The 12965-nt window shown below is 47.2% G+C and overlaps 2 protein-coding genes across 11 annotated transcripts in view; both read right to left on the bottom strand.

The window, feature by feature from the left end:
- slc9a5 (solute carrier family 9 member A5) overlaps positions 1-10947 on the bottom strand; it is a 57679-nt gene extending 46732 nt beyond the window's left edge. For 2 of the 3 annotated variants that reach the window (XM_037094271.1, XM_037094272.1), the window contains exons 1-5: positions 9958-10947; positions 6176-6478; positions 5903-6066; positions 329-407; positions 15-192 (exon numbers count right to left, since the gene is read on the bottom strand). In XM_037094271.1, the coding sequence (XP_036950166.1) occupies positions 15-192; positions 329-407; positions 5903-6066; positions 6176-6478; positions 9958-10576 (1343 nt within the window). In that variant the 5' untranslated portion in view covers positions 10577-10947. The remainder of the gene's footprint in view (positions 1-14; positions 193-328; positions 408-5902; positions 6067-6175; positions 6479-9957) is intronic. The other variant, XM_037094273.1, reaches the window with a different exon arrangement.
- Positions 10948-11024: 77 nt separating this feature from the next.
- Positions 11025-12965, bottom strand: part of fhod1 (formin homology 2 domain containing 1) — a 44965-nt gene continuing 43024 nt past the window's right edge. For all 8 annotated transcript variants that reach the window (XM_037094263.1, XM_037094264.1, XM_037094265.1 and 5 more), the window contains one exon: positions 11025-12643. In XM_037094263.1, coding sequence (XP_036950158.1) covers positions 12561-12643 — 83 coding nt within the window. In that variant the 3' untranslated portion in view covers positions 11025-12560. The remainder of the gene's footprint in view (positions 12644-12965) is intronic.

The following is a 12965-nucleotide window of genomic DNA, read 5'->3' as shown; positions in this document are numbered from 1 at the left end:
TCACAAAGACTTACGACAGAATGGCAGACAGGGAGAAGAGCTCGGCGGTCAGGTAGGCCAGGTAGACCAGCAGGAAGACAAACAGCGGCTCGATGATCCGAACCTTCTTGGTGAAACGAGTGATGAAGCCAAGGATGACGGCAAACACCAGACCCACCAGAGTCCCCCCGATACTGACGATGAGGAAGGAGGCTGTAGAGAAGGAGGAGGAGGAGGAAGAGGGGGAGGAAAAAGAAGAGAGGGAGGAAGAGGGGAAGGAAGAGGGAAGGAAGGTGAGTAATAGAAGAGTCAGACATAGTCTTGATCTGGTTTCCTGTTGTGGACTCACCGACTCCTTTGAAGTAATCTGCTGTCTGCACGTTCTCTGCTCCGACCTCCACAAAGGAGATGTAGACTTTATATAAAACCTGTTGGACAAGAGAATCTGCAGGTCAGATGCTGACTATGAATCACTGCTGCTAACACTCAGCCCAGGTCGAAGGTCAAAGGTCAGCTCACGGTGTTACTGTCTCGTCGTAAAGTCAGAGCATCGTCTCCTCAGCCTTCACTGTTGCTAGGCAACGGACAGAGAGACAGATGTGACCTTCGACTCTTTTAATCTCTCAACGATTTTGTGTCGGCTGCATCTCAAGTCCTTCAGGGCAGAAGACCAAGACTGCTCCCAGAACAAACTGTGAAAAAGGACACAGGTCCGCGACGTCAGCCCTTCACATCATCATTAGAATTTGATTAGAATTAATTGATTAGAAAGTGTTCTGGTTCTGTTGGCTGTACTGTGACTTGCTGATCACTGACTGAAAGTAACTGAGTACATTTACTTAGGTACAATTCTGAGATATTTAAACTTTACTTGAGTATTTCTACTTCCCCTCCACCACAGACCTGCTGCTCTCTGAACTGTTCTTGTGTATTGATCCATTATTGGTTATCTGAGGACGACCAAGATCTCAATAACAATCTGAACAGTTAGACTTTTCTGCTCACGGGGATGTAGAAGAGTTCACACTCACAGATTGTTCTGTGCAGTAACAGAAATGGATCTGGGATTTTGTGAACAGTTGTGTGGTTGATAGAAACACTGTGTGACTTGTGTTTCTGTGGGTTTGCAGGTCAGCTGCAGTTTTCCCACACTCTGGTTTTGTCCTCTTGTTGGTGGGATTAGTTCATATTCTGAGTGCTGCTGAGGATTAGAAACCTGCAAAGTAAATCTGCTCAGAGCTTTAATCTCAAACTCCACACGTTCCTGAGTCAAAGTGAGGGTTCTGCCCCTCATCAAACATGTCTCGGTGCTGTGGGGGAACATTTCTTCAGTGTTCTGACACCTTTAGACAGATTCCTGCTCTCCAGAGGAGGAACACTGTGCATTTTAATGACTCCATGATCTTTCCTCCAGCACCTCCCTCAGGACTAACTGGACATGTTCAGATCCACTGAGTTTCTGTAAGAATTTACAGATCTGATAATTAGTTCACTCTGTAGCCAAACAGATCAACTGACTGCATTGACATGGAGGAGAGGATGGTCTGGTGCTGCTGTCGGTCTGAAGCCAGAGTCCAGTTTAAAACAGTCTGAACCGACAGTACCAACAGTACCTATAGTACCAACAGCACCGACAGTACCAACAGTACTGTTGGTGCTGTCGGTGCTGTTGGTACTATAGGTACTGTTGGCACCAACAGTACCAACAGCACTAACAGTACCGACAGTACCAACAGTACCGACAGCACGAACAATACCGGCGGTAACGACAGCACCGACAGTACCGCTGGGGTAAAAACTGACCCAGTATTGGTGAATGCTGTTCTGACATCACTCAGTCAAGCAGAACATGTTCTTGGATCAACACTGTGCTCAACCAATCACAGGCCCCTGACATCATCAGTGTGCTGCTCCTGAAGCTTCAAACTGGACTTAGATCAACTGCTTTGGGTTCTGGTTGCTTTGGGTTTTGGCTGCTTTGGGTTCTGGCTGTCTGGTATATTTTTGACGGAATCTGCAACAAGCTGCACAGAGCAGACAGGAAGAGACACAGGAACAGCATAGAGCATCCGGTCAATTTTCAAAATAAAACACCATGTGCAGACTCCCAATTGTATAAAAATGAAAAATTACCAGATCAAGAAAAGTTTGCTATTTATGTTCCAAAACCAAAATATGGTCATTACACCAGTGTTTAATTACCCCAAGCATGTTTTTCTGCATCACGCTTTTAAATATATATATATATATATATATATATATATAAATATATATATATATATATATATATATATATATATATATATATATATATATATATATATATATATATATATATCTGTGATAGGCTAATAACGGCCGATAAAATCAGCCTGCCAATAATTCGTCGACTCTACTTATTTGCACAATGTTCATTGTGTGTCCCTAAAGGAATTTAGATGGTGAAACATTCTGAGGGGCAATGTAACTTAAAATGACACTTCTTGTAGTGTATTGTGAGAAACATGAGGAAACCTGCCTGAATAATCTCAGTCCACAGTTACAATGTAAAGGTGAATATACTCATTACTTTAATACAGTTATAAAAAGACAATTGTAGTTGGAGAGAAGGAGGATAACTGGATAAAATGGAATTGTAGAATTAGAAATGTCATAGTTATGGTTCAGGTGCCCTGCAACAATGTGTACATAGGGAGGTGTACAAAAGTGTGTCCGGGATCTTGTTCTTTCGGTCATGACCCAAAGTTCATGACCGTAGGTGAGGGTAGGAACGTAGATTGACCGGTAAATCGAGAGCTTCGCCTTTCGACTCAGCTCTCTCTTCACCATGACAGACCGATACAATGACCGCATAACTGTGGCTGCTGCACTGATCCACCTGTCAGTCTCACGCTCCATCTTTCCCTCACTTGTGAACAAGAACCCAAGATACCTGAACTCCTCCATTTGAGGCAGTAACTCTCCCCCAACCCGGAGGGGACAAGCCACCTTTGTCTGGTCGAGAATCATGGCCTCAGACTTGGAGTTGCTTATTCTCATCCCAGCCGCTTCACACGTGGCTGCAAACCGCCCCAGAACATGCTGGAGGCTCGAAGGATCCAACAAGACCACATCATCAGCGAAAAGCAGAGATGAAATCCTGTGGCTCCCGAACCAGACCCCCTCTGGCCCCTGGCTGCGCTTAGAAATTCTGTCCAAGAAAATAATGAATAGAACCGGTGACAAAGGGCAGCCCTGCCGGAGTCCAACATATACCGGGAACAGGTCTGACTTACTGCCGGCAATGCGAACCAAGCGCCTGCTCCGGTCGTACAGGGACCATACTCCCGTACTCCCGGAGCAGCTCCCATAGAATGCCACGAGGGACACGGTCGAATGCTTTCTCCAAGTCCACAAAACACATGTGGACTGGTTGAGCAGACTCCCATGAACCCTAGAGCACCCTGCAGAGGGTATAGAGCTGGTCCAGTGTTCTGCGGCCCGGACAAAAACCGCATTGTTCCTCCTGAATCCAAGTTTTGACTCTGCCAAATTCTCCTCTCCAGTACCCTGGAATAGACTTTCCCAGGGAAGCTGAGGAGTGTGATCCCCCGATAGTTGTAAAACACCCTCAGGTCCCCCTTTTTAAATAGGGGGACCACCACCCCGGTCTGCCAGTCCAGAGGCACTGTCCCTGACTGCCATGCGATGCTGCAGAGACATGTGAGCCACGACAGCACCACAACATCCAGAGACTTGAGATACTCAGGGCAGATCTCATCCGCCCCCGGTACCTTGCCGCTGAGGAGCTTCCGGACTACCGGGTTCGGCACGACAGGCACCGTAGACCTTAGGGCTACAGCTCCGAACAGCCATGTCAACAATGGAAGTGGAGAACATGGTCCATTCAGACTCAATGTCCCCAGTCTCCCTTGGGATCTGGTCAAAGCTCTCCCAGAGGTGGGAGTTAAAGACCTCCCTAACAGAGGGTTCCGCCAGACATTCCCAGCAGACCCTCACAATACGTTTGGGTCTGCCAAGTCTGTCCAGCTTCCTCCCCTGCCAGCGGATCTGACTCACCACCAGGTGGTGATCAGTTGACAGCTCAGCCCCTCTCTTCACCCGAGTGTCCAAGACATATGGCCGGAGGTCAGATGACACGACCACAAAGTCAATCACTGACCTCCGGTCTAGGATGTCCTGGTGCCACGTGCACATATGGACACCCTTATGCTTCAACATGGTGTTTGTTATGGACAAACTGTGACTAGCACAGAATTCCAATAACAAAACACCACTTGCGTTCAGACCGGGTAGGCCGTTCCTCCCAATCTCACCCCTACAGGTAACACTGTCACTGCCCACGTGAGCGTTGAATTCCTCCAGTAGAATGACGGAGTCCCTGGTTGGAGCTCTCCCCAGTACCCCTCCCAGGGACTCCAAGAAGGCTGGGTACTCTGCACTGCTATTCGGCCCATAAGCTGAGACAACAGTGAAAGACCTATCCCTGACCCAAAGGCTTAGGGAGACGACCCTCTCGTTCACTGGGGAAAACTCCAACACATGGCTCCTGAGCTGAGGAGCTATAAGCAAGCCCACACCAGCTCGCCGCCTCTCACCGCGGGCAACTCCAGAATAGAAGAGAGTCCAGCCTCTCTCAAGGAGTTGGGTTCCAGAGCCCAGACTGTGCATGGAGGCGAGCCCGACTACTTCAGCCGGTACCGCTCAACCTCCCACACCAGCTCAGGGTCTTTCTCCCCCAGCGAGGTGACATTCCATGACCCCATGGCCAGAGTCACCATCCGGGGATTGGGTCGCCGGGGCCCCCACCAATGACTGCCACCCGAATCAGACTGTACCAGCCCCTTCTGAACCCTCCTGCAAGTGGTGAGCCCACTGGAGGACTCTAAAATGTTATCAAAGTTAATTTTATCAAGATTGGAATGCATAATCCAAAAAATTATTAATGCTGATCAGACAGGCTTTGTTAAAAATCGATAGGGATCTGACAGTGTGCGTAGACTTATAATTGAAGCAGCCCACTCACAAAAAGACCCCATGCTAATACTGCCGATGGAACAGATGGTACTGCCGAACAGGCTCGACCCCAGCTTTCACTTTCGTACTCTTGAAACCATGAATTTTGAAACTAAATTTATTCACTACATTAAAATACTGTTTAACGGCCCCAAAGCACAAATTCTAACAAATGGGTGTTATTGGATATCTTCTCACTATCCAGGGGGGTTCGTCAGGGCTGCCCCTGCTCACCATTGTTGTTTTTGATAGCCATAGAACCTCTGGCTAATATTATTCGCGCTAACAACACAGTTACAGGTATTAAATTTGGAACGAGTGAGCGTAAATTGGCTTTGTATGCAGATGACCTATTAACCTTTGTGGCTGATCCTGCAAACTCTGCCCCCCCTTTACAATGTTTCCAACAGTACAGTGCAGCTTCTGGCTATAAACTAAACCTTACAAAAAGTGAGCTCCTGCCTCTAAATATACAACAACTATGACAACTATGTCAAGGACTTAACCAAACCTTTGCAGTGGCGCCCCAGTGGACTTAAATACTTGGGCATACAAATTCAAACTCCTGTAGATAAAACCTTTACATTAAATTATGCCAATCTTTTAAACCAGGTTAAAATTGACTTGCAAAACTGGAGGGACCTTCTGCGATCAATAATTGGCAGAGTTAATCTAATTAAGATGTGCATCCTTATATCTTTTCCAGTGCATCCCATTCAATGTACCCAAATCTTTATTTGATGACCTAAATAAATCCTGATGTAGTTTTCTTTGGAAAGGTTCCTTTGTTTGTCTTGTTTGTGAAATTATACAGGTGAATATACATATATGTGTGTGTGTGTGTGTGTGTGTGTGTGTGTGTGTGTGTGTGTGTGTGTGCATGTGAGTGTGCGTGTGTGTGTCTCACCACAGTGACAGCATCGTTGACCAGGGATTCTCCGAACACGATGATAAAAAGTGTGTCGTTGACGTGAACCTCCTCGAACACGGCCAGCACCGCCACCGGGTCGACGGCTGAGATCAACGCTCCGAACAACAGGAAGTCCATCAGCTCTGCCTGCACACGCTCGTCTGCACGCACGCACACACACACACAGGATCATAAACTCAGTAAGCTCCTGGAGCTGACATGTGATCCTGTTTCAATCAGTAACATACTCTCATTGATCATCAGACTGACCTATGACTCCCAGCAGTTTGGCAGCGTACAGACAGAAGCCGGTGCAGAAGGCATTCCACAGCGTCCCCACCACAGCGTACGTCAGGATGGCTCCCAGGTTGTCAAAGAAGAGGCGGGCCGGCATGAAGTAACCAGCATCGCCCACAATGGTGGGCAGCAGGAAGAGGAAGAAGAGGGCGGGCTCCAGTTGGTACAGCTGCTTCTTATTGGCTATGAGGACGACCCCTCCCAGGACCAGGCCCAACAGAATGAGCATGCAACTCTCCGGGACCACCGTGGTGAAGCGCTGAGAGAAGTGAAACACTGCAGGACGACAAGCTGATGTCAGAGCTGATGTCACACAGCAGCAGACTTACTGACAGATCAGACATTAGAGCCTCATAATTCAACATGAGGAACGAAAACATCACAACAACACAACAAAGACTGAAGTGAACGGATGATTTGTTCACACATCTCAACATCTACTCAAGATGTTCATGATTAATCAATTAATCACTAATTGATTCAGTCAGATACATCAAAAAGCTTCCTGTTACAAATGACTCATCCTTGATTCATAGAGGAATCAAATGAATCAATAACTGCTCTTACAAATGATTGAAATAAAATACAAATCAATTGCAATTTCACGAACAAAAAAGACATTTCTATACAAACTGTTACTACATGTGATCCACTGAGCAACTTCACTGTGGGCTAGGTGTTGTCGGGACACTTATTCTTCATAATCATACAAGAAGTGAAATGTTTATATCATGTAGTTTAGTTTATCATACAGGTGTTTACAGTCCTGTAACTCCCGATGCAACCTGCTCTGATTTAACATCCAACAGAACCAAGAGAACCTGTCAGAATCAGATTCTTATGTTTGTCACACAGAATATTTTCTGTAATAATCCAGAATATAATTCAGTAATCCCATGGAGTGAACCAGAGTGATGCTAACCTCAGTTAGCTACAGAAACATGTCAACACTACAGCTCTCTGTGTTAGCCCCTCCAGCCAATCAGAATCCAGTATTCAGAACACAGACACATTAAATTCCTGACAGCCATGATTATTATTAAGCAACTCATAATGAATACTAAAGGCAGCCCATTATCAATGAGAGTGATTACAGCTAACACACACACACACACACACACACACACACACACACACACACACACACACACACACAATTACAGCGTTACTTCTTGTAATGTTCAGCCTGCAGTCAAACAGTAAACCAGAGTTCAGTGTGGACGTCAAACACACAGACACTTCCTCCTTCTGTCCTTATGTCCAGGCTCATTGGGTTAGAGGGGAGTGGTGGGCCCTGGAGGAGGTATACGCTCTACAGAGTGACATTCTAGTGATTTTAATTTGGACATAAAAACAGAGTGGACCTGATGGAGGAAGAGTTTGCTGGTGTCTGAGCTGTCTGTCATGTCTTATTTGGATGTTTCCTGTTAAACCCGGAGCTTCTCAACTCTGAGCAGACTGATGCAGCATGTCCCCACAGTGCAACGTATCCCCACAGTGCAGCGTGTCCTCACAGTGCAGCGTGTCCTCAAAGTGCAACGTGTCCCCACAGTGCAGCGTGTCCCCACAGTGCAGCGTGTCCCCACAGTTCAGCGTGTCCCCACAGTGCAGCGTGTCCTCAAAGTGCAACGTGTCCCCACAGTGCAGCGTGTCCCCACAGTGCAGCGTGTCCTCAAAGTGCAGCGTGTCCCCACAGTGCAGCATGTCCTCACAGTGCAGCGTGTCCTCACAGTGCAGCCTTTCCTTACAGTGCAGTGTCTCCCCACAGTGCAGCATGTCCTCACAGTGCAGCCTGTCCTCACAGTGCAGCCTGTCCTCACAATACATCACGTCCACACAGTGCAACCTGTCCCCACAGTGCAGCGTGTTCTCAGAGTGCAGCATGTCCTCAGAGTGTCCTCACTGTACAGAGTGTCCTCACAGTGCAGTGTCTCCCCACAGTGCAGCATGTCTTCACAATGCAGCCTGTACTCACAGTGCAACCTGTCCCCACAGTGCAGCATGTTCTCAGAGTGCAGCATGTCCTCACAGTACAGGGTGTCCTCACAGTGCAGCATCTCTCCACAATACAGCGCATCCTCACAGTGCAGCCTGTCCTCACAATGCGGTGTATATGCACTGCAATGCTCAGATGAGGGCTTATAAATTGTTTCTGTTCTCTCATCCCTCTTGATGCAACATGTTGTGGTTCTTGTAACAAATGCATTTATTGTAAGTTGCTGTGGACGAAGATGTTTCATCACAGCATAACATTATAATATTAGAATGTTATAATATAATATTATAATGTTATAAAAATAATATATAATATAATTATAATCATAATAATAATATTATGACATTCTAACATTATGATACTACAATATTATAACATTCTGACATTATGATATTATATATCATCACACTCGCAGCTCTACCTATAAACAGACTGAGTGTTTCTGCTCTGACTGCTCTCACACTCACATGACTGAAACAACTGGCCTTCAGATTCAACTGAATGGACAGAGCCTGTGTGTGTGGGTGTATGTGTGTGCGAGTGCATGTGTGTGTGTGGGTTTGAGGAGCATAATCACATTAAGAAGCAGCATGTAGCATGTTATTGTCCTGCAGCAGTGAGTCACCAGCAGCTCAGTGTATGTGTGTGTGGCTCTGCTCTGTGTCTTTAAAGGAGCAGTCTGCTGTTTTCTGCCATAAATCAGATTTCCTTCACTCATTTTAATGATCAGTGGAGCTTCTCTCATGATTTACTGACTGTAACGTCACTGTCCTCTCCTCAGACTTCATGGTAACAGGTTCGTCCCTCACTGGTCAGTCGGACTCTGATCTACTTCACTCTGACTTTGTGTCAGTGTTCGGTACCGCGGTCCAAATGTCTCCTGTGTTTATGCCACTAAATGACTCCATGATACATACACTGAACTCCAGTGTGCAGATTTTCAACATGTTTCCATCTCCAGGCTTCACCAGCTGCCATCATCTCTCTGCACCTGTGACAGAACCAGAGCCGGCCCAACCCTTTTGGGGGCCCTAAACAGAATTTGATTTGGGGCCCAAATCAGTCACCTGTGCTCGACAATTTTTGATACTAATGTCCCACTATTATGTTACATTATAAATTGTATTAATACAGTGACGGATTATGAACTACTGTCCCCCAGGCACAGATTCATAAGGACCCCCCACCTTATTTGTACCAAACTGGGTGTAAATAGGGGTCATCCCCCAGGAAATTCAGAATTTGGTAGATGTGATTTCCTTGATCATCTTGTCTTGAATTATTAATTCTTTCATTCATTCATGTCACATGTTTAATTTATTCAATATGTAAAGAAAAAGAAAAAGAAAAAGGTTCTGTCCAGGGCCTCGGCCGGCCCTGGACAGAACCTTTGTGTTGAGTAACAGAACTCTGCTGGTGAATATTAAAGATTCTCAGAACCTCTATCGTTCCAGTTCCTCCATCAATCATCTGATGTTATCTTTTGATTCAGTCTGACACCTAAATCTAATAATTTATTATCAGTTCATCAATCAGCCATAACTCTGACTAACTCTGGTTCTACCTCAAGTGGGTCAAACCAGAATCAGAACAGAATCAGAACAGAATCAGACAGTCGGTCAAGTCTGAGTTCGTCTAACAGTTTGAAATCAGTCAAATATGATTCTAAACTTCCAGTTAATTTAAGTTCCAGTAACGGCTCCATTCTGAGTACTGGTCCACACACACACACACACACACACACGCACAGTGGACTCACAGATCTTGGCCACACTGGCCACCAGTAGCCAGATGGCGATGATGTATGGAGTCTGGACGTAGCTCCACTCCCACTGGACCACCCGGAACCCGCCGCCGTGGTGCTGATGCTCTCCGCCGTCCTCCTCCTCTCCGGGGCCGGCCGCCTCCTCTGCCGCGGACCGGGCCAAGGCGACACCGGGAGCCCCATACTCCTCCCGGGGCTGCGGGAGGAGGAGGAGCGGCGGGGCGGAGGCGGAGGAGGCGGAGACCGCCGGAGAGAAGCCGAGCCCGGGACCCCGCAGCGGCGGAGCGGCCGACCCGGACGGGCCGGCGGCGGCGGCCGTCAGCAGCAGCAGCGTCACACCGAGATGCAGCATCTTCCTCCAGAGCTCAGCGGGCTGACATCCCGCCCGGACCTTATATACACACCGAGACACCGAGAGGACACGGAGCAGCTGGCTGCACACACACGCACGCACGCACGCACGCACACACACACACACACACACACACACACTCCGGTGAGGAGGAGGAGGAGGAGGAGGAGGAGACATGTGACCCGCCCCGTCAGTCCCCTTAAAGAGACGGACACACCTCAGAGCCACATCAGTGACGTCACAGCACAGCTGGCTGCTCATCGGTGACGTCAGATTTCTGTCATCAGCAGGTTTTCAGGTGAAGCGTCATTAGCGCACGTGCTCTACACCTGCAGAGGAATATTAAAGGAACAGTTCACCTAATGATCTAGTCTCTCTTCCCTCTGATCGATCAATACACCATCACCTGATCTATAACTGATCAAACATCACCTGAGCTTGAACAACAGATGTCCTTTTTATCATTTCAGTGTTTCTTGAATTAATTAAAACTATCTTATTTCAAGCTGTGATGTTTAATTATTGATGATAACTGATGGTTATTGTTGATTATTGATGATTACTGATGGTTACTGGTTATATATGGATCACTGAACAGGTACAGCAGGTTCTGGCCCGGGGCCTCAGGGGACCGAGGGCCCCTCAGTCTGACAGCCTCAGCAGCAGCCATGACACCAGAAGACTCGCACACAACATAAATGAACCAGGATCCCGTTGTTCTTCATAAAACTTTATTAATTATATCAGGAACACATTCAGTCTTCCATGTTGTCGTTCTGTCAGCTGTTCAGTGATTCACACACACACACACACACACACACACACACACACGCAGTGGCAGGTGGTGTTGAACAGGTTTTGTGATTCTCTGACGTGTGATTCTAAATTTAAGTTGAATTTTGTGACACAAAACATTTAAAAACTCTTTAAGGACTTTCAAGGACCTCTCTGTGCAGGTCAGTCATCAGAGCTCAGAAGATGGATACAACTTCTTCTACAAAATGCAAATTAATGAAACACCTGCAGGTCAAGAGACACAGACACATCTCAGAGATGAAGATGAAGATGAAGATGTGTTTCCTTCAGCTGCAGTCAAGAACAAGAAGCATCAGTCTGACAGTAACTGTGAGAACATGGAGACCGTCTGAGTCAAACAAGTTTTCTCTTTGACCACATGGAAATATTAATAAACAGAATTCAGTCCAAACAGAGAATCAGAATCATTTCATGTTTCTAAAAGATTTACAGCTGTTAGCACTCACGGCTGTTAGCACTCACGGCTGTTAGCTCTAACGGCTGTTAGCTCTCACGGCTGTTAGCTCTCACGGCTGTTAGCTCTAACGACTGTTAGTTCTCATGGCTGTTAGCTCTCACGGCTGTTAGCTCTAACGACTGTTAGTTCTCATGGCTGTTAGCACTCACGGCTGTTAGCTCTCACGGCTGTTAGCTCTCACGGCTGTTAGCTCTAACGACTGTTAGTTCTCATGGCTGTTAGCTCTCACGGCTGTTAGCTCTAACGACTGTTAGTTCTCATGGCTGTTAGCACTCACGGCTGTTAGCACTCACGGCTGTTAGCTCTCACGGCTGTTAGCTCTCACGGCTGTTAGCTCTAACGACTGTTAGTTCTCACGGCTGTTAGCTCTCACGGCTGTTAGCACTCACGGCTGTTAGCTCTCACGGCTGTTAGCACTCACGGCTGTTAGCTCTCACGGCTGTTAGCTCTAACGGCTGTTAGCTCTCACGGCTGTTAGCACTCACGGCTGTTAGCTCTCACGGCTGTTAGCACTCACGGCTGTTAGCTCTCACGGCTGTTAGCACTCACGGCTGTTAGCTCTAACGGCTGTTAGCTCTAACGGCTGTTAGCTCTCACGGCTGTTAGCTCTCACGGCTGTTAGCACTCACGGCTGTTAGCTCTCACGGCTGTTAGCACTCACGGCTGTTAGCTCTCACGGCTGTTAGCACTCACGGCTGTTAGCTCTAACGGCTGTTAGCTCTAACGGCTGTTAGCGCTCACAGCTGTTAGCGCTCACAGCTGTTAGCGCTCACAGCTGTTTGTGTCAGACGTTAAAGAGCAACAAGAACCAGTTCAATGTTTCACACCAACAACCACGGCAATGATTCTCCTCCTGCAGGAAACACAAAGACTTCTGAGAAAAACTCTGACGATCTGTTCCTCGTATCGTTGGCCGAAGTCCGTCATCCGGTCTGAGTTCAGTCTGTGATCAATCTATCGATCAGTCTCTGCTCACACCTTGTCTCCTGCCTTGCTGTTGAGGCCCAGAGCCTGAACCACATCCAGACTGAGACCGCTCTTCAGAGTCCTCCTCACTGCAACACAGACAGACAGACAGACAGTATATGAGCAGGTTGTAGCGTCAGTCTGATATCGTTCACATCACTTTCACACTGTGTGTGTGTGTGTGTGTGTGTGTGTGTGTGTGTGTGTGTGTGTGTGTGTGTGTGTGCTTCATACACACATTAACTGAAGCTGCAGATGATTCAACATGTCAGCTCTCTGTACACGTTGCAGCATCATGACTCTACTGTACAGAGACACAAGGACTCTGAACTGTGAGACAGATGACGTATAACATAGTAACACCTGTTCACAGGTGTCACAGGTGTCACAGCTGAGTGCAGGTGTGCAGAG

Source organism: Acanthopagrus latus, chromosome 4, assembly GCF_904848185.1.
Source record: "Acanthopagrus latus isolate v.2019 chromosome 4, fAcaLat1.1, whole genome shotgun sequence".
In the NCBI taxonomy this organism is placed as follows: domain Eukaryota; kingdom Metazoa; phylum Chordata; class Actinopteri; order Spariformes; family Sparidae; genus Acanthopagrus; species Acanthopagrus latus.
Note: the sequence above shows the minus strand (reverse complement) of the source record. Positions and strands in the feature narration are given on the sequence as shown.